Source organism: Ictidomys tridecemlineatus, chromosome 11, assembly GCF_052094955.1.
Source record: "Ictidomys tridecemlineatus isolate mIctTri1 chromosome 11, mIctTri1.hap1, whole genome shotgun sequence".
NCBI classification, from domain to species: domain Eukaryota; kingdom Metazoa; phylum Chordata; class Mammalia; order Rodentia; family Sciuridae; genus Ictidomys; species Ictidomys tridecemlineatus.
In genome coordinates, this window is record NC_135487.1 from 128891466 (window position 1) to 128909481 (window position 18016).

The 18016-nt window shown below is 48.0% G+C and overlaps 1 protein-coding gene across 1 annotated transcript; it reads right to left on the reverse strand.

Annotated features, from left to right (window-relative positions):
- Positions 1-3220: 3220 nt before the first annotated feature.
- On the reverse strand, positions 3221-3450 carry LOC101974215 (uncharacterized). Its single transcript, XM_078024956.1, has one exon. It carries the CDS (start codon positions 3448-3450, stop codon positions 3229-3231), a length of 222 nt encoding a protein of 73 aa, XP_077881082.1. The 3' UTR covers positions 3221-3228.
- Between the last annotated feature and the right edge of the window lie 14566 nt (positions 3451-18016).

The following is an 18016-nucleotide window of genomic DNA, read 5'->3' on the forward strand; positions in this document are numbered from 1 at the left end:
TGTTGTATCAGTGTTCTCATTTACCTTTAAGAGTTTTTAAATATCTTCTTTGATGTATTTTGCAAACCATTGTTCATCCAATAGCATATTATTTAGTCTCTAGGTGTTGAAGTAGCTTCTCTTTTTTACTTAATTATTGTTTCTAATTTTACTCCATTATGATCTGATAGAATTCAGGGTAGAGGCTGGGGTTGTGGCTCAGTGGTAGAGTACTTGCCTCACATGTGCAAGGCCCTGGGTTCAATCCTCAGCACCACATAAAAAACAAACAAACAAATAAATAAATGTTATTAAAAAAAGAATTCAGGGTAGTATCTCTACTTTTTTTTGTATTTGCTAAGAGTTGCTGTGTGGCATAATGTATGGTCTATTTTAGAGAAGGATCCATGTGCTGCTGATAAGAAAGTGAACTTGCTTGTTGAAGGATAAAATATTCTATGTATGTCAGTTAAGTCTAAGTTATTGATCATATTATTGAGTTCTATAGTTTCTTTGTTTAGCTTTTGTTTGGAAGATCTATCCAGTGGTGAAAAGGGGGTGTGTTAAAGTCATCCAGAATTATTGTGTTGTGGTCTATTTGACTCTTGAACTTGAGAAGAGTTTGTTTGATGAACATAGATGCTCCCTTTTTTGGGGCATATATATTTATAATTGTTACATCTTGATGTATGGTTCCCTTGAGCAGTATGTAGTGTCCTTCTTTATCCCTTTTGATTAACTTTGGCTTGAAGTCTACTCTATTTGATATGAGGATGGAAACCTCTGCTTGTTTCCACAGTCCACGTGAGTGGTATGTTTTCTCCCAACATTTTACCTTCAGTCTGTGGGTGTCTTTTCCTATAAGATGAGTCCCTTGAAGGCAGCATATTGTTGGGTCTTTTTAAAAAATTCAATCTGCCAGTCTATGTCTTTTGATTGATGAGTTTAGGCCATAACATTCAGGGTTATTATTGAGACATGGTTTATTTTCCTGGTCATTTTTGTTATTTAACATGACTTGGTTTTCTCCTTTGATTGGTTTTTCCTTTAGTGTAATACCTCCCTTTGCTGATTTTCATCATTGTTTTTCATTTCTTCCTTATGGAATATTTTGCTGAGGATGTTATGTATTACAGACTTTCTAGTTGAAAAATTCTTTTAACTTTTGCTTATCATAGAAGCCTTTTATTTCTTCATAACATCTAGAGCTTAATTTTGTTGGATATAGATTCTTGGTTGGCACCCATTTTCTTTCAGAGCTTGGTATATGCTGTTCCAGGATCTTCTAGCTTTCAAGGTCTGGGTTGAACAATCTGCACATATTCTAATCAGTTCCTCCTATATGTAATCTGGTTCCTTTCTCTTGTTGCCTTTAAAATTTTCTCCTTATTCTGCATGCTAGACATTTTCATTATAATGTGCCTTGGTGTGAATCTGTTGTGATTTTTGTACATCTGGTGTCCTACAAGCCTCTTGTATTTGATTTTCCAATTCATTCTTCATGTTTGGAAAATTTTCTGATATTATTGCCTTGAATATATTGTGTATTCCTTTGGTTTGTAACTCTATGCCTTCCTGTGTGCCAATAATTCTTAAATTTGGCCTTTTTATGCTATCCCATGATTCTTGAATGTTCTGCTCATGGTTTCTACCATTTTCATTGTGTGGTCTACATTATATTCAAGATTATATATTTTGTCTTCATTATCTGAGGTCCTGTCTTCCAAGTGATCTAATCTGTTGGTGGGGCTTTCTATTGGTTTGTTATTTCTTTCATTTTAAGGATGTTTGTTTTTTTGTTCAGAACCTCTATCTCTTTATTGAAGTCATCTTTTGCTTCCTTTATTTGCTTATGTAGCTCTTTATTGAAATGATCTTTTGCTGCCTGTATTTGCTCTCTTACATCATCCTAGTGGCTGTCAAGGTGTGCTGTGAGGACCTTGGATCCCTGAAGTGCATTCAGCAGGATCAGTGAGGTCAAAACTTTAAAAACTATAATAAGATCTTATTTGTCTTTTTAATTCACTTTTCAAAAAAGGAGTCCTCACAAGAATTTTCCATATGGTATGTGACATGGAGTGACATCATCACTCTGGCAGTTAGTGCAATATCTGCATGTGGACAGTGTGTTTAAATTTTTCTGGATTTTATTTTTAATACAAGAAATATCCCTAGATATTACCCACAAGAACAAAACCTCCTTGAGATACTCAGTAATCTTCAGGGTGCAAATAGTTTGAGAACTGCTGCAAAATAACCCTGTTGGAGTCCATTCCCTACAGGCCAGACCCCAGGCGGAGCCAGGTCCCAGGTACCAGGGCTGAGTCCCACAGTCTGCATGGACCTGGGGCCTGCCTCACGCTCAGCCCAGTCTGCAGCCCTGAGCCCCCACTTCCCCTGCATGGGGATCCCTCTGAGAGCTCATGGAGAGGGGCCTGGGGGCAGGAAACATGAGGGACTGAGATGGACGGCCAGAGGGAAGGAGATGCTTAGCTTGACCCGGGCGCCCAGTCACTCTCATATGGCCCCTGAGTTCCCAGGTCCTACCCAGGGTTTCCCACTCAGTCTCTGCTGCCCTCCACTGGCCCTTTGTGCCTCTGTGTCGTCACCATCCCCAGCAAGAGAACAGGCACAAGGTCAACCATGGATTTAATTTTTTTAATTTGGGGTCAGAGAAGAAGAAACTTTATAGGTCTCAGAATATTTCAGATCAGAGTTTAAAGAAAGGGGTGAGCCGCGTCAGGGTTGGTGGAGATTGTTAGTAGGAAGCAGAACCAGAGGACGTCGTGGACTTCACAGGGCGTGGAGCTGGGTTGTGAGGCTCTAGGCCTTTTCCCATGGATTTAAACAGTTCCTTGTATTCATTTTCAAGTCCTCCTTGCTCCAGGAAACCTTGATGAGGTTGTTGAATCCCGAGGAGGTGGAGAGAGGAGCAAGTTCTGAGTTCTTACCGTGATCCACAGGATCAGCAGGAGGCTCGGTGGTGGAGGAGGTCGCAGTGAAAATAATGGCATATTTGAACCACGGGTCACAGGCCGGAGAAGGTGACCCTCCTGTCTAACCCTGCCGCCTCCTGGAAGAGGAGGTAGAGGGAGGCATGGATCTGGGGAGGAAAAGCCAGTTGACTTTCTTCTTGGTTCTGAACTGGAAGCTTCTTCTAGGTGATCCTTGTAGTTGCTGGAAAGAAGCTGGAGGAGGTGGGCAGGGGGCAGGGTCTGCATGTCCAGGAGAGAGGGCTGGCTCCTGAGGCTACTTCCACTTTGGGGGATAGTCCTGCTGGCACGGAGGGCACTGGACAGGGGGGCACTTTGGCTGGCTGCAGGGTGGAGGACAGGGCTCAGGGACTTGGGGAGGACAGGGCTCTGGGACCTTGGGAGGACAGGGCTCTGGGACCTTGGGAGGACAGGGCTCTGGGACCTGGGGAGGAGGCTGGCAGGGGACTTTGCACTGTTGCTGCTGTTGATAGGACATTTTTCCAAAGTTGAAGGAGAACTGAAAGAAAGAAGAGGCACTTTAGACTGAGACTGCACTGGGGAAGGAAGTGATCCCCAAGTGACCACAAGGGAGAAGCCTCCTCTCCCCTCACCCTTAAAATATCAATGGAGACACGTTGCCCTTGTTCCTAAGACTGTCCCCTACAGGGACCTCCCTGGACTACAGCCGCCAACCGGGAGTTTGGTGGCTCTGCCCACAGGTGGCCAGTGTCTCCTCGGCCTCCTTCTCCCAGGAGACTGTGCCTGGACTGTGTGCTCTTCTTTAAATGAACATTTCTCACACTCCAAGGAACCAGGGAAATAAGAAATGTGGAAAGTTCTGGAAGGTGGGCCTTGAGATAAAAGGGAGAATGTCTTTGGAAATGTTGGCTTCAGGCGAAGAAGGCTGGGGACAGCAGGACACGGTGACATTTAACCATCTGTGGAGGCAGAGCCAACTTGGAGGAAGGCTGGGTCATAATTTCCCTGTTCGGGTGGCCGTACCCCCTGTTCTCCACTAAGTCGTCTCTTCTCCTGACTCAGAGGCCTCCTGGGGACTCCCCAGGCCTTCAGTGTCTCCCACCACTTTGCCACTTGATCCTGCTCCTTCAGGGACAACCAGCCTCCCTGGGGTGGCCCGCAGTGAGCACTAGAATCCAGCAGCACACCTGCGTCAGTAGGGAGCCCCAGTGGGGCACCCCAAATCCTAAGCGCTGGGTTTCATTAGGCTTTATCTTGGGTCCCGAGCTCAGTCACTGAGTGAGAAACACTCGACGTGATGGACAAGCTGCTTCACGCCTCAGCTTCACCAACGTCCACTGAGTGGCCCGGCATTTTGTCCTCTTCCACTGCATCCTTAACCTCCTCCATCTCAAAGGTCACTTTAGGTTTAGGACAGTGGCCAGCCAACATTTATTGTCAAGGGCCAGAGAGGGGACACGTAGGTGTGGCAGCCCAATGTGTGTAAGAATTCCTCCCGTCTGTCATTGTCGAGAAAAGCCGTTACAGAAAGTACCTAAACCCACACGAGGGCCGTGTCCCAGTGAAACCTTGGTGTCATACACACTGGTGGCAAGTGGCCTGGGGCTGACGTAGGTTTGCCAAGGCCTTTGGACTACAGCTGACTCTGGATGTGTCTCCTCCTCTCTCTCCCTGCTTGCTGCCTGACCCCCTTGGTCCTTATTTTCTTCTCTGTCCTGTGCCTCTGTTCATCTCACTGCTCTGAGGATCTTTCTGTCCCTTCTCCATCCCACCCAACCCCAGGCTCTACCCTGCCTCCTCTTCACGCCCATCGGGACCCTGTTGCTGGTCCTGTGAGGCTCTCTCCCTCCCAGCGCCGGCTCCCACTCACCTGCTGCTCTCCCGGCTGCTCTGTCCTCAGGGATCCACGGGGCAGTGGAGAAGCCTGGAGCAGGTTCTTTTATCCTGGGCTCAGCCTGGGAAGGAGGAAACAAAGGGGTTTCCCCACTGTTTCCTGGTGTCCTGATGCTGCACCCAGTTCCTGAAAATCTTGCCCAACTCCCTGTTTGCACTGAAAAGTCCGGTTTTGCAGCTCTTTGGTGAATAACAGTATTCCTATTTCCTCTGGAAGGATTTGTGTGTGTGTGTGATGGGTAGGATGTGAGGTCAGATCCATGTTCCTCTCGCGTACCTGAGGGCTTCCTGGAGTTGGGATGAGATGAGGACAGAAGACCAAAGAAATTTCTGGGCTGGATTTCTGTAGCTATGGCTTTTTCTAAGGATTTTAGGGATGTGTCTGTGATGTGTCTGTGATGCGTGTGCCTTGTGCCGCCTGCTGTGGAAAGCCGCAGTCACAGGGCCACCAACAGCTGGAAAGAAAGACTTTGATAAGTGTCCCAGAGGGAGGGCACCATCACCTGGGCTACTCTTGAAGTGGAGGGTAGTTGTTCCCTAGGGATCAATAAGAAAGGATTGGGGTCACTTTTCTCATTATCCAAATGTGGGGCGTGGTACCTGCCCCCTCTCCAGTGGAAAAGGGAGCACAAGGTTGAGCCCTGCACCGTGGTGATGGAGCTGGTGGGGTGGGGGCACAGGAGGGGAGTCCGCATTGCAGTGGAGGATCAGGGGCCCAGCAGGTGAGTGGTGCTCACTCAGGCCGCACACCCAGGTGCTCACTGCCAGCCTGTGAGGGGTACAGATAGACCTGAGGAGAACGGGAGTCGGGGTCCTGCAACCAGGAATCTTCAATGTCCACAGTCTCCACCCAGGAGTGGCCCTAGGTGTCATTGACTCTGTATTTGCGTTTCAGAGTTTGGGGATGTAAGACACACCTGTCTTTCAGGTAGTCCCAGGACTGCTGGGAAAAGGTGGGGGAGGGATGTCATCTATCTGCAAATGTTCTGGGGAACTAGTCGCCTGGGGACCTCACATAACAAGGTGCACTGAAGAGTTTCAGCTCTTGGAGCAAAAATGCTGGAACTTGGTGCAGGTGAGAGGTGACCAGCCACAGTCTGGAGGTTCCTCAGCAAAGCACCCTTTTGTGAAAGGAGGGAGGGTCTGTCCCCCACCTGGGGTGACTGTCAAGGTCATGAAAGGTGGATAACCTGATTGTGGTCTGGGACCTTCCCAGCCATTAGAAATGTCCCCTGAGAGGTCCACAAGGCCTTGTCTCCCCACTTCTGAGAGCTCTCTGTCCCTAACAGCCAGGGGGGGTTATTAGGTGGCCTGTGGGTCCTGGGCCACAGCAGGACATGCAGAGCCGGTTCTCAGGGGGTGGCAGGGCGCCCTGGGAGGTGGGATGGATGAGCTGGAGACAGGCCTCTGAGTGGGGAGAGCAGGGTGTGGAGGGTGCAGTCCCCTGTGGTCCTGGGTGGGATCTCCACAGGCTGATGGGTTCTGAGGATTAAAGCCACCTTCTGTGCAGCCCTTGATGACGTCCTCTCCTTTTCCTGTCACCTCTTCCCTCCTCCCTCCTCCTCCTCCTCTCTGGGTCCCTGCCTGAGAGGGTCTGGGCTGATCTCTAGACCCGCGGCCACCTGTCCACCCCTCCTGTGTCTCTGGTTGTCCATTTCTCCTCATGGCCACAGGCGGTTTTTATGTCTTGGAATGTTGGTACTGCATCACAAAGGGGGGTGGAAGGCGATTTTGGTTTATAGAATCCATATTTAATCTATTAAACTTACAAATGAAAGCATTGCCTTTTGTGGACTATGATTAATACTTCAAGTAATTAGTATTATATTATTATTTTAATTAAAGTGTAGAAACTTTAACAGTTTTTCAAGGAACTTTGGAGAAATGATTGATCCTTTTAACAACTTTAAACTTTCTTTGCAACTTAACCTAAAGTCACCGAGTTGACACATTCAATTTCTAAGCCCCTTAACTTCCTGACTGACAAATGTAACAAAAGTACAATTGAAGAAAATGTCTACATATTGTGATTCTTATGTTTTCTTAAATATTTCAAAACTGTTCAGAAATCTAACCAAATTCCATTATACCTCACCACTTAAAACTACAAGTTTAAATAGATTAGTCAGTTACACGATTTATAAACTCTAAGGTGAGTCCCTTGAATGATCTTACATGTCACATTTTATATTTCAACGCCCCTCCCCCATAGAGCACACAGTTACTGTGCCAGTGGGGACTGGCACTCAAACAGGGACTTTCAGAGCTGATGCCTTTGTGATTCAAGTTGCACATTAACCAAGAATTCCTTGTTATAAAATCCGCACCATCATTTCCAGATTCTGTCTAATTCCATTTACTGTTTATTTGAGTTTTTCATTTCTTTGGTCTTTTAGTATATTTTAGTCTTCTCATCCTGGCTCTAAGGACATAGAGTCATTCATATCCTTATGTTATTCCTTCAAAACCTGCACTTGATACTTGGTGACTAATATGGTTCTGCAGTAATTATCCTCCTCCTCCTCCTCATCATCACCATCACCATCAGACCCTTACGAGGTGCAGCTCAGTGCAATGTGGGAGACATTAATGTCCATGGTAGTACTTGGGAAGGGTTCATTCCTTGAGTATCTTTCAGCTTTGTCTTGAAGGATGGGAAAGCTGGGGGAGGGGCACGGGCCTTCTGTAGGGACTGGCAGGTTTGGCACTTCCCACAGAGGTGGGCCCCTGCACCAGAGGAGTCACTGCAGGATGAACAGGGAAGGCAGCTGATAAGAGTCCCCAGTGTTAGCAATCAGAGAAATGCAAATCCAAACTCCTCTGAGTGCTAGCTCAGGACTCAGAAATGGCCTTTTAACTGTTTGTGTGTTGGAGCCCCAGGGGACGGTTCCCAAAGAGAGCAGCAGTGCAGTCTGACGTCTGGAAGAATGAGAAGGAACTGGGAGGAGAGAGGCTTTCTTACCTGTTCATCAGGTCACATCCACCCCTCCACAAAGGGTGCAAGGCATTGCACCTGGGGACCCACACAGAGACAGGATAAAGGAAAAACCGAGGATCAGCGTCTTGGAAAAGAAGAAAAATATTCTAGAAGAAAGGCCCACGACTGTTCTGGTCTTCTGCTGGGCAAAACCATGTCCTGCATCAGCGCCTTTAATTTGCTCCTTTTCTCAGAGGATCCAAGTGACTTTTATCTTGGCTCAAGTTGATTGATGGAAACAAAAATGAAATGTCTCAAAAGTAATTTAAATAGAAAATAAACACACACACACACACACACACACACACACACACACACACACACACACCAGAACATGGTTTTGCACCTGGGAGCACTGAGAATGTGTTTGATGAATCAGTGTTATTGTGCCGCTGTCATTCTCCATACTTACAGGAGTTTACAGGTCCATGATATGTTCTCTCCATGGTTTTTATGAGTGCACTATAATTATCACAATAGTGAAATTCATCATGACGTATTCATACGTGCACATAATTTAATAAATCTCATGGCCCAGTCCCTTCCTTTTCCTCCTCCTGATTGTCTTCTTTACTAGTCTCTGTTTGTTGCTGTTATTTTTAATTGTGCATAATAGTTATATATAAAATGGGATTCATTGTGGTATATTCACACATGGACACAGCACAATTTGGTAGACTTCTTTCTGAAGTAGTTTCCCACCCCCCATTCCTTTCCCCTCCTCGATCCACTTCCTCTGCTCTATTGACCTCCCTTCTATTTTCATGAGGTCACATTTTATTCACTGTTTTTCTCTCTAGTTTCTGAGTGTGAGAAAAGACATTCACCCTTGACTTTCTGAATCTGGCTCATCTCACTTGGCTTCATGTTCCCTAGTTCCACATATTTGGTAGCAAATAACACAATTTCATTCTTCTTCAAAAATTTTGGGTTTTTTTGCAGTTGTAAATGAAGAATGTGCCTTTACTTTATTTGTTTTATTTTTATATGGTGCTGAGGACCAAACCTAGTGCTCACTCATACTAGGCAGGTGCTCTGCCCCTGAGCCCCAGCCCAGCCCATTCTTCTTTATGGTTGAGTAAAAGTCCTTTTTGTACCCATTCCACAGTTAAGAGACCTCTGCTCTCATGCCTAAGGGCCTCAAATAATCTATATCATTGTCCTTTAGGCAGGAAATGATTTCCTACAAGTTTTAACTCATCAATAACATTTCCTTTATTTTTACAATTATGTAAAAAAGTAATTGTGACTTGCAAAACACCACCGATAAATAAAGTATTTCATAACTTTGCTGCAAGATAAATTAGGAAGGATTGAACTAATTCCATTAACTGGTGCCTCAGTCTGTTTCATGTTACTGTAACAGAATGCCCCAGATGGTATAACTTATAAAAAGTAGGAGTTTATTTGGTTCATAGTTCTGGAGGCTGAAAAGTCCGAGATGGAGGAGCTGCATCTGGTGAGATGCGTCATCCTTTCTTCATGACAATATGGCAGAGGGCTTCCCATGGGGAGGGGTTGTGCTCACTGTTATCCACTCTTGGCATAATGAACCCTGCCGCAGTCTGGCTGGGCACAATTCACCAGCCACTTGTGAAGCAGGAACAAACTTTATTTTTAGAAAGCACTCCCCACCACAGGAGCTTTCCAGGAATTCCCTCAGAGCAGAACTGCCACCACTGGCTCTTCCCCAGAGCCTCTCAAACCCCCCACTCCTCCGGCTCTTGAGGCTGATTGGCTGGGTCAGGTGGGCAGAACCCAAAGAGTCCCCCAATGAGCAGCTTCGTGGTCTGAGGGGGCGGGGAAACAGCCCAGTGAGTGGCACCACAGAGGAGCCAATCAGCTGGAAGTTTGCTGGGGCCATGGTGAGCCAATCAGCTGGAAGTTTGCTGGGGCCACAATGAGCCAATCAGCAGGAAGTTTGCTGGGGCCCTTTGGCTGTGGCTCTCAACAGAACCCACACGTTTTTCCTGTTGCAGAGGTGATAACATTTTCTTTCTCTCACAAGATTGCCATAAAGCTTATGTCAGACAACAACATTTAGGAAACTAAAGTAATTTATTTATTCAAAGACATTTATAGAGCATCCACTCTCTTCTAGGTCTTGGGCAGGCCTTGAGTGTGGATGGTGAGGACGCAGCCCCACTGTTCAGAGAGGTTGTAAGTTCAAAGGGGAAGCAGGTGAGTGGGAAATCCACTGGCTGCAGTGGGGTCTCAAAAACAAAGCTCGGGGGTTTTGTGGGACCCTTAGGGGGGCTCCTGTTCCCTCCCTTCCAGGGATCCCCCAGGCTTTTCTACAGTGATGGCTTTGTTGAGAACTGTGAATACATTAGCCAGAAAAAACAGTAAGAGGATGGTATGTTACTAGTAAGGAAATTCACCGAGACCAGAAAGAGGGGATATGGGGGAGATCCTAGGAGTTCCATGGTGCAGGGCACCGTCCAACATGGAGTTATGAGAAACAGGCTGGAGGGGAACAAGGCTCTGGGATGGAGCTGGACTTGTCCTGTAGGTCAGTGTGTTTCAGGATGCACATGCCGTAATCAGGTGGGACTCTTTAATGGAGAACTGAGTGAGAGCAATGCGGAAGATGAGTTTGAATCCAACAAGATGGGGCAGCAGAGACATGTAGGAAGCCATGCAATGACTGAACAAGAGACAGAAGGCCCTGAACGAGGGCCAGAGGTGAACTGGATTCCAGAAACATGTAAACAGTCTGTGTGGCACGACAAGGTGTTGATCTCTACACACGGTAGAGAGGACTCAAGAAGCTGAGTGTGGTGAACAGGACAGAGAACACGGGACATTCACATGGTTGTGGGAAAGAGGATCAGTTTGCTGGCACTTGGAGGATGTGTGGCTAGAGAGGCAAGAGGGTATTTAAGTTTGAAGTCAGTTCTGGAGTGAGAATGTAGGTGTGCAAGTGAGCAGAAGATTGGTGGTTATTGAAACCACACGGTCGTGGGCATATGACTAGAAAGTGTGTGACCTGGTAAGAGCTATGAAGCAGGGGCAAGGACTCCACGTGGCACTTAGGAGATAAGGTTCAGAACAGGGAGAGGACAATGGGGTGCAGGAGCAGGAGGATTAGTTAATTGAATGTCACGAAATCCAAGAAGTAGAGCTAGAAGAAAGAGCAACAGAAATTATAAAATGCAGAAGAGAAATCTAGGAAGATATAAACTGAAAAAGAGATGGCTGCTATAGACCTTGATTTAACATAATGGTGGGGCTAACTCAGGTTACCGTGGACTGAGGTATAAATGGATGTGAAATAGACAAGGTGGCTCGTGAAGACAACACGAGACATGGCCAAGAAGGAGTGAGAGATGCTGGACTCTGACCAGGGAGGGTCCCAGGGCCAAGGAATAGGTTTTAGAGAGCGGCACACTGAAGCTTGCCTACAGGATGGGGGTGATGTGCATTCTAAGCAGGAGAAGTTGAGAGAACAGAGAATTTAGATGGCAGAGAGAACAAGGCTCTAGGTGGGGAAGGGGAGGGGTGGGGCCAGGGGGCCAGTGGATGGGTGAGCTCCCCTGAGTGAGTTTGGGTTTGGGGTTAAAATTGAGCCTTAGCTATCTGGAAGCATTCAAATGGAAAGTAGCCCCTTCCCCTTCGCACTCCCCAGACCTCCTGTCCTCTGTTATTTCCTCTTTTATCAAATTAAGTGAAAACTATTTCCTCACTACTGTGAAATAAAAGTATTTGCTTCCCTAATCTTATTTTCACTATTGCTCTCCAAATCTTCCTGCTATAGTTTTTAGTTCCTCTGTGTTTATCCTCCGAGATCTGACGATTGTGGTACTTGTTTTAGTTCCCGACTTTCCACTAAAGGAGGTGGGGATGTTGGTGCATCTGCTCTTTCCTCTAGCATCACCCAAATTGTTTTAAAAATATGTTACTCTTTCCTCATCAAGACTGACAACATTTGCCTTCTGCATTGTTATCTATGATCACATCTTGTGTAATTTGTGCATGTGCTGATTTAAGATTTGAACATCTCACTCATGTATAAATATGTCAAGATGAACCCCATTAGTATGTAGAACTATGATGCACTGATAAAAACTTTAAAAAACCCTTGCAGTTGTCATGTTGTGCTATAGTTATATAGCAGGCACTTGTTTTCCGGCAGAGAGCTGGTTGGCAATAATTTACTTGCATACCACTGGCTGCATCTTAAAATTAACCAGTCTTTCGTGCTTTCTAAATTGTACTAGACAGAGTTTCTTAATGGAAATATCCTTCCTGAAGTCTTTCTAAATTGTACTAGACAGAGTTTCTTAATGGAAATATCCTTCCTGAAGTCTTTCCCAATTGTGTTGCCGGGAGCCTGGATGACCTCAGTTCTGGGTAGTAGCTACCCCAGGGCTTCCACTCACTCACTCTCAAGGGAGCTCAGAGTTTTTGCAGTTTTGTTTTGATTGGAGTGAAACATCAAAAAGTTCCATCAGATGAGATGAAGCTGCGTCTTGCTATTTCTGAGAAGGAGTTTATTTTTTATTCATCTTTGATTAATTATTTGTACGTAAAACTGTAGATCCAACAAATATATTCCCTTGGAATTTGGAAGGCATACAAAAATGATCCGTGGTCTTCCAGCATATAGATTTGATGATGATTATTTTCTCTGACTCGTGGTTTATTTAATCTTGAAATCAAGCACAATTATTCCATTCTTCATTTTTTTTCACTTACGAGACATAATAACAACATTTTGGCAATTAATATTTTACAATTCAGGGCTCATTTTAATCCACTCTTCCTGTTATTGAATCTATGCTCCTTTGTCTTTGGGACAGGCTAATAGCATACTTAATACAGTGGACTTCACCTGGGGATGGTGAGTAAGAAGAAAGCCCTGTGGACCATTTCAAGCCAAGCGTTCCCACTGTGCCTTGGGAAGCGTAATCCACCCTGAGCCCAGGCTTGGAGAGTCCCACTTCTCCTGGATGCATTCAGTGAATTAAAAAGATCCCTTAGGAAAAAGTTTTCTAAAACCACAAGACCCCAGCCAGTTCCCTCTGGATAGATTTCCACACTATGCAAAGTGGTGATGGAGTCCAGACAGATGATACATGTGCTTCAAACTGTGTGGTGCGTTTCGGGAAGAAGAACAGAGGTGCAGACTCTCCTCATTCCTCAGCCTCCTTCCACCTTGTGATAGATCTGTTTTCATCACGTGCTTCCGACATCTAATTTCTTGCTCCAGCAGGCACCAGCCTTAGAATTTCAGCATCAAAAAGAATGTCATGAGACATCTCAGCCATCCCAAGAGTGTCCCTGTTCCCTGGGGCCTCCCTGAGAGATGGCAGCTTCCTGATCCTAATCGAGATGACTCCATTCTGAATCTCAGGGAGCAGGGGAGCAGCAAAGGCTTGGTGTTCTTCCCTTGGGATGCCAAGAGTCAACACCAGGGCCCAGCCCAAACAAATTCCTTTACCTTCAAATCCCAGGTTAGGCTACCCACCATCTCTTCTCTCCCACACCAGCCCAAAGAGGTGGGAGACTGCAGATGCTGCCCAGCACTGGGGGTGGGAGACTGCAGATGCCGCCCAGCACTGGGGGTGGGAAACTGCAGATGCTGCCCAGCACTGGGGGTGGGAAACTGCAGATGCTGCCCAGCACTGGGGATGAGATCCCAAGGTGTGAGCTCTTTCCTAAGGCGGCCGAGGGGCCTTCACAGGGAAAGAAGGAGCAGCCCTGCAGGTGCCCCAGGTCCTTCTAACAGGCAGTGAAGCCAGCCAGAAGGAGGAGCAAACAGGGCACGGATGTCACCAAACAGTCCCTAACCTGAACAGTGCCTTTAATTCTTTCCCCATAGCATTAGGGATTGACCCCGGATGCAGAACCACTGAGCACCATCCCCAACCCTCTCTTTAGCTTTTACTTGGAGACGGCCTTGCTGCGTTGCCGAGGCTGGCATTTAACTTGCCGGCCTCCAGGCCCAGCCTCCCAGGGAGCGGAGATTATAGGGGTGTGCCACCACGGGGCTAACTATGCCATCTTTTGGTATAGGGACAGAACCCAGGGGTGCTTACCACTGAGTACACCCCAGCCCCCTTTCTGTTTCCTGTCTTTAATTCTGAGACAGGATTTTGGTGAGTTGCTTAGCACCTCTGTATTGTTGCTGGGGTTGGCCTTGAATTTCAATCCTTCTGCTTCAGCCTCCCAGTTGCTGGGGTTACAGGGGTGCACTGCTGTGCCTAACTGCAATGCCGTTCTTTAGGACTTTTTTTTTTTTTGGACATGGTTAAAATTATTGATTAGTTATGATTTTGTTATTCTTAGTTTTTCTACCTTTCTGCCTCATATTTCTTCAAGAACCACTCTGTTGTGTGTATTACATTAGGCATGTCTTAGAGATTTGTAGAAAACTCTTGAGGAAGGTGTAGTGCCTACTTTAAACTTGTAGCTATGTGAACTGGTTTTCAAGAGGTCAGGAACTATTTACTGTGACATAATAGTAGGGGTGGGTGTTGTGTACGTAGCCAGGGTAGCCAATTTTTCCAAAGTTGGGGCCATGAATAATGCTGGGACCAAGTTGGGACCCAGAATAATTGTGTGATTGTGGTTCCATAAACTATAATAAGATGTTATCATGTACTAGTATTTACTTACTGTGTTTCAGTAAATTATATTGAGAAATTATCAATGAGTCTGGGTCAGCCAAATTTAATTTAGTGAAGTAAAAAAATCCATAAATCGAACGAAGATTGCAAACCTTCATTCCTGCAGTGTGCAGAGAAGGCCTGGAATCCTGCTAACTGCCATTTCAAAACAGAGGACCCAGTCAGGGCCTCCGTTGAGTGGACTCCGTGGGAGACAGCAGCACACAGTGTTCTCGGGTGTGAGTGGAGAATTTTCTCAGTGACAACCCAGACTCGAGGCAGTTTTGAAGAAAAAGGAGAAGACAAATTTGGGTTCCAACAGAGTGCAGTCACTTGGCTTCCAGGGCCACAGAGAAGAGGGTGGCGTGGAAATGTACAAACGTGGGGCTTTGGGGAGGGACCCCAGCAGTGACTCAGGCCTAGAGAGCTGAGGATGAGCTGCCCTTGACGCCCATAAAGAACAGCTGGAAGCTCACCAGAGGAGGGACTGTGAGCGAGTGGGAGGAACTGAGGTGACCTGGGCCTGTTCAAGCCAAGGAAGTACTGAGAAAAACCTAGAGACCCACAGGGCCCGGCAGAGGAGCATCAGTGTAAAGGCAGAGTGCCCTTGAGGGGGAACTGTGGCCACCTGAGGGTCTCTTCACTGAGGGGGCAAAGCTGGACACAGGGCGAGTGGAACTGAATGGGGAGCAGTTTCACATAAAGGAACGTGACCGGCTGGGTCTAGGGGACGCGCCATTTCTGTGACAGGAACATCATCCAGGTGTCAGGAAATGTGGCATCTTTTCCACTTGTCACCTGTCCTGGCACGAGAACCTGAAATCAGGTCTGAGTGCATCACTGATGTGGCCTGTGAGGAGGATCCTGGACCAGGAAGTTTTGTCATGAGTAGAGGTGACAAGGCATTTGGGGATGGCATGCAGCTCATATTTTTGGTTGGGAAATCAGCACCTCGTCCCAGTCCTGGGCTCTCCCTCCGGGTGGGGCCACCTGGTCCTTATAAAAGGGCTCCCTGCCCCGCTGAGCCATCTTCCTGCCATTCAGTTGTGGACCCTGTTTGGAGAATCTGGTGAGTTCGACTCTTAGAGGCCGTTCTTGGCCCTCAGTTATCTTAGGCTTTATCTTGGGGGGAATGTGGCCATTTCCCTTAACCAATCAATGCTCATGAAGGGGGAGAAGACGACAAGGAGGTTTTGGCAACGATTTTTAGCTGGTACTTGGCTGATGACGTTGAAGGTGGTGAGGGAAACGGAGTCAAAGGTGCAGATCTTATGGAGTCAAATCTTAAATGGATAGAGTTTTAAACAGCTCCACGTTCATTCCAAATATATCCTCCTCCGAGTGCAAACCTCCTTGAGTGATGGGCTGGAGCCTTCGCAGTGCTCCTCAAAGACCCACGGCTCAGTTCCCTTAAATGGGAACCAGGGCTTAGGAAAGGTGAGAACCGACGCTTGTTGGGGATTGGCTGGAATTTTAATCCCTGGAGTTTCCTTCTCTAGGCAGATATTTATTTTCGGAGAGATACTTGTTGTTGCTACATAAGTCATTTTGTTTTTAGAAACTGGTATAATAGGAGATTGACTAAAAAAGACCAAAGAGGTGAGGGTAAAACATCCTAAAATGGAAGAATGAAGAAGCTACACAAAATCATACACTGAGAAATCAAAACAGGCCCCTGGAGCCCGGAGGATTCATGTCCTCGGGGTCTGTTCTGCCAGTGATTCTGTCTCTAACAGAACTGCTTGTCTGTCTGTCAGAGTATCTGAGAGCCAGGAGAGATGTCCTACCAGCAGCAGCAGTGCAAGCAGCCCTGCCAGCCACCTCCTGGGTTCATGCATAAGTGCCCTGAGCCCTGCCCTCCACCACAGCATCCTGAGCCCTGTCCACCACGTCATCCTGAGCCCTGTCCACCGCCACAGCATCCTGAGCCCTGTCCACCACCGCAGCATCCTGAGCCCTGTCCACTACCGCAGCATCCTGAGCCCTGTCCACCATGTCATCCTGAGCCCTGTCCACCACCACAGCATCCTGAGCCCTGTCCACCATGTCATCCTGAGCCCTGTCCACCGCCACAGCATCCTGAGCCCTGTCCACCGCCACAGCATCCTGAGCCCTGTCCACCACCACAGCATCCTGAGCCCTGTCCTCCACCACAGCATCCTGAGCCTTGTCCACCACCACAGTATCCTGAGCCCTGTCCTCCACCACAACATCCTGAGCCTTGTCCTCCACCACAGCATCCTGAGCCCTGTCCACCACCACAGCATCCTGAGCCTTGTCCTCCACCACAGCATCCTGAGCCCTGTCCAACATGGCATCCTGAGTGCTGTCCACCACCACAGCATCCTGAGCCCTGTCCACCACCACAGCATCCTGAGCCTTGTCCTCCACCACAGTATCCTGAGCCCTGTCCACCACCACAACATCCTGAGCCCTGTCCACCACGGCATCCTGAGTGCTGTCCACCACCACAGTATCCTGAGCCCTGTCCACCACCGCAGCATCCTGAGCCCTGTCCACCACCTCAGCACCCCGAGCCCTGCCTACCACCTCGGCACCCAGAGCCCTGCCATTCACCACAGCACCCTGAGCCCTGCCATCCACCAAGGCAACCTGAGCTCTGCCATCCACCACAGCATCCTGATCCCTTCCATCCTCCAAGGCACCCTGAACCCTGCCATCCTCCAAGGCACCCTGAGCCCTGTCACCCACCACAGCATGCTGAGCCCTGCCATTCACCAAGGCACCCTGAGCCCTGCCATCCTCCAAGGCACCCTGAGCCCTGCCATCCTCCAAGGCACCCTGAGCCCTGCCATTCACCACAGCATCCTGATCCCTTCCATCCTCCAAGGCACCCTGAGCCCTGCCCTCCACCAAGACATCCTGATGCCTTCCATCCTCCAAGGCACCCTGAGCCCTGCCATCCACCAAGGCACCCTGAGCCCTGCCATCCACCAAGGCACCCTGAGTCCTGTCATCCTTCAAGGCACCCTGATCCCTTCCATCCTCCACAGCACCCTGAGCCCTGCCATCCACCACGGCATCCTGATCCCTTCCATCCTCCAAGGCACCCTGATCCCTTCCATCCTCCAAGGCACCCTGAGCCCTGCCATCCTCCAAGGCATCCTGAGCCCTTTCATCCTCCAAGGCACCCTGAGCCCTGCCATCCTCCAAGGCACCCTGAGCCCTGCCATCCACCACAGCATCCTGATCCCTTCCATCCTCCAAGGCACCCTGATCCCTGCCATCCTCCAAGGCACCCTGAGCCCTGCCATCCTCCACAGCACCCTGAGCCCTGTCATCCTCCACAACATCCTGATCCCTTCCATCCTCCACGGCACCCTGATCCCTTCCATCCTCCACGGCATCCTGAGCCCTTCCATCCTCCAAGGCACCAAGAGCCCTGTCATCCTCCACGGCACCCTGAGCCCTACCCACCCTTAAGGAGCTCAGAACCATGTTCAAGTTCAAGGTGCCACGAGTAATGTCCACGTGCTCTTTGCCCACCTGCAATGCACACCTCCACATGTCACCAGAATGCCCTCCTGTCAACCAGGACACCTGCCCACAGAGGTGTTCATCCAAGAGTAAGTGATAGCACT

What these genes read in the sequence shown, in the direction of transcription:
- LOC101974215 (XM_078024956.1), bottom strand. Translation starts at nt 3,450, where the DNA reads ATGTCCTATCAACAGCAGCAACAGTGCAAAGTCCCCTGCCAGCCTCCT.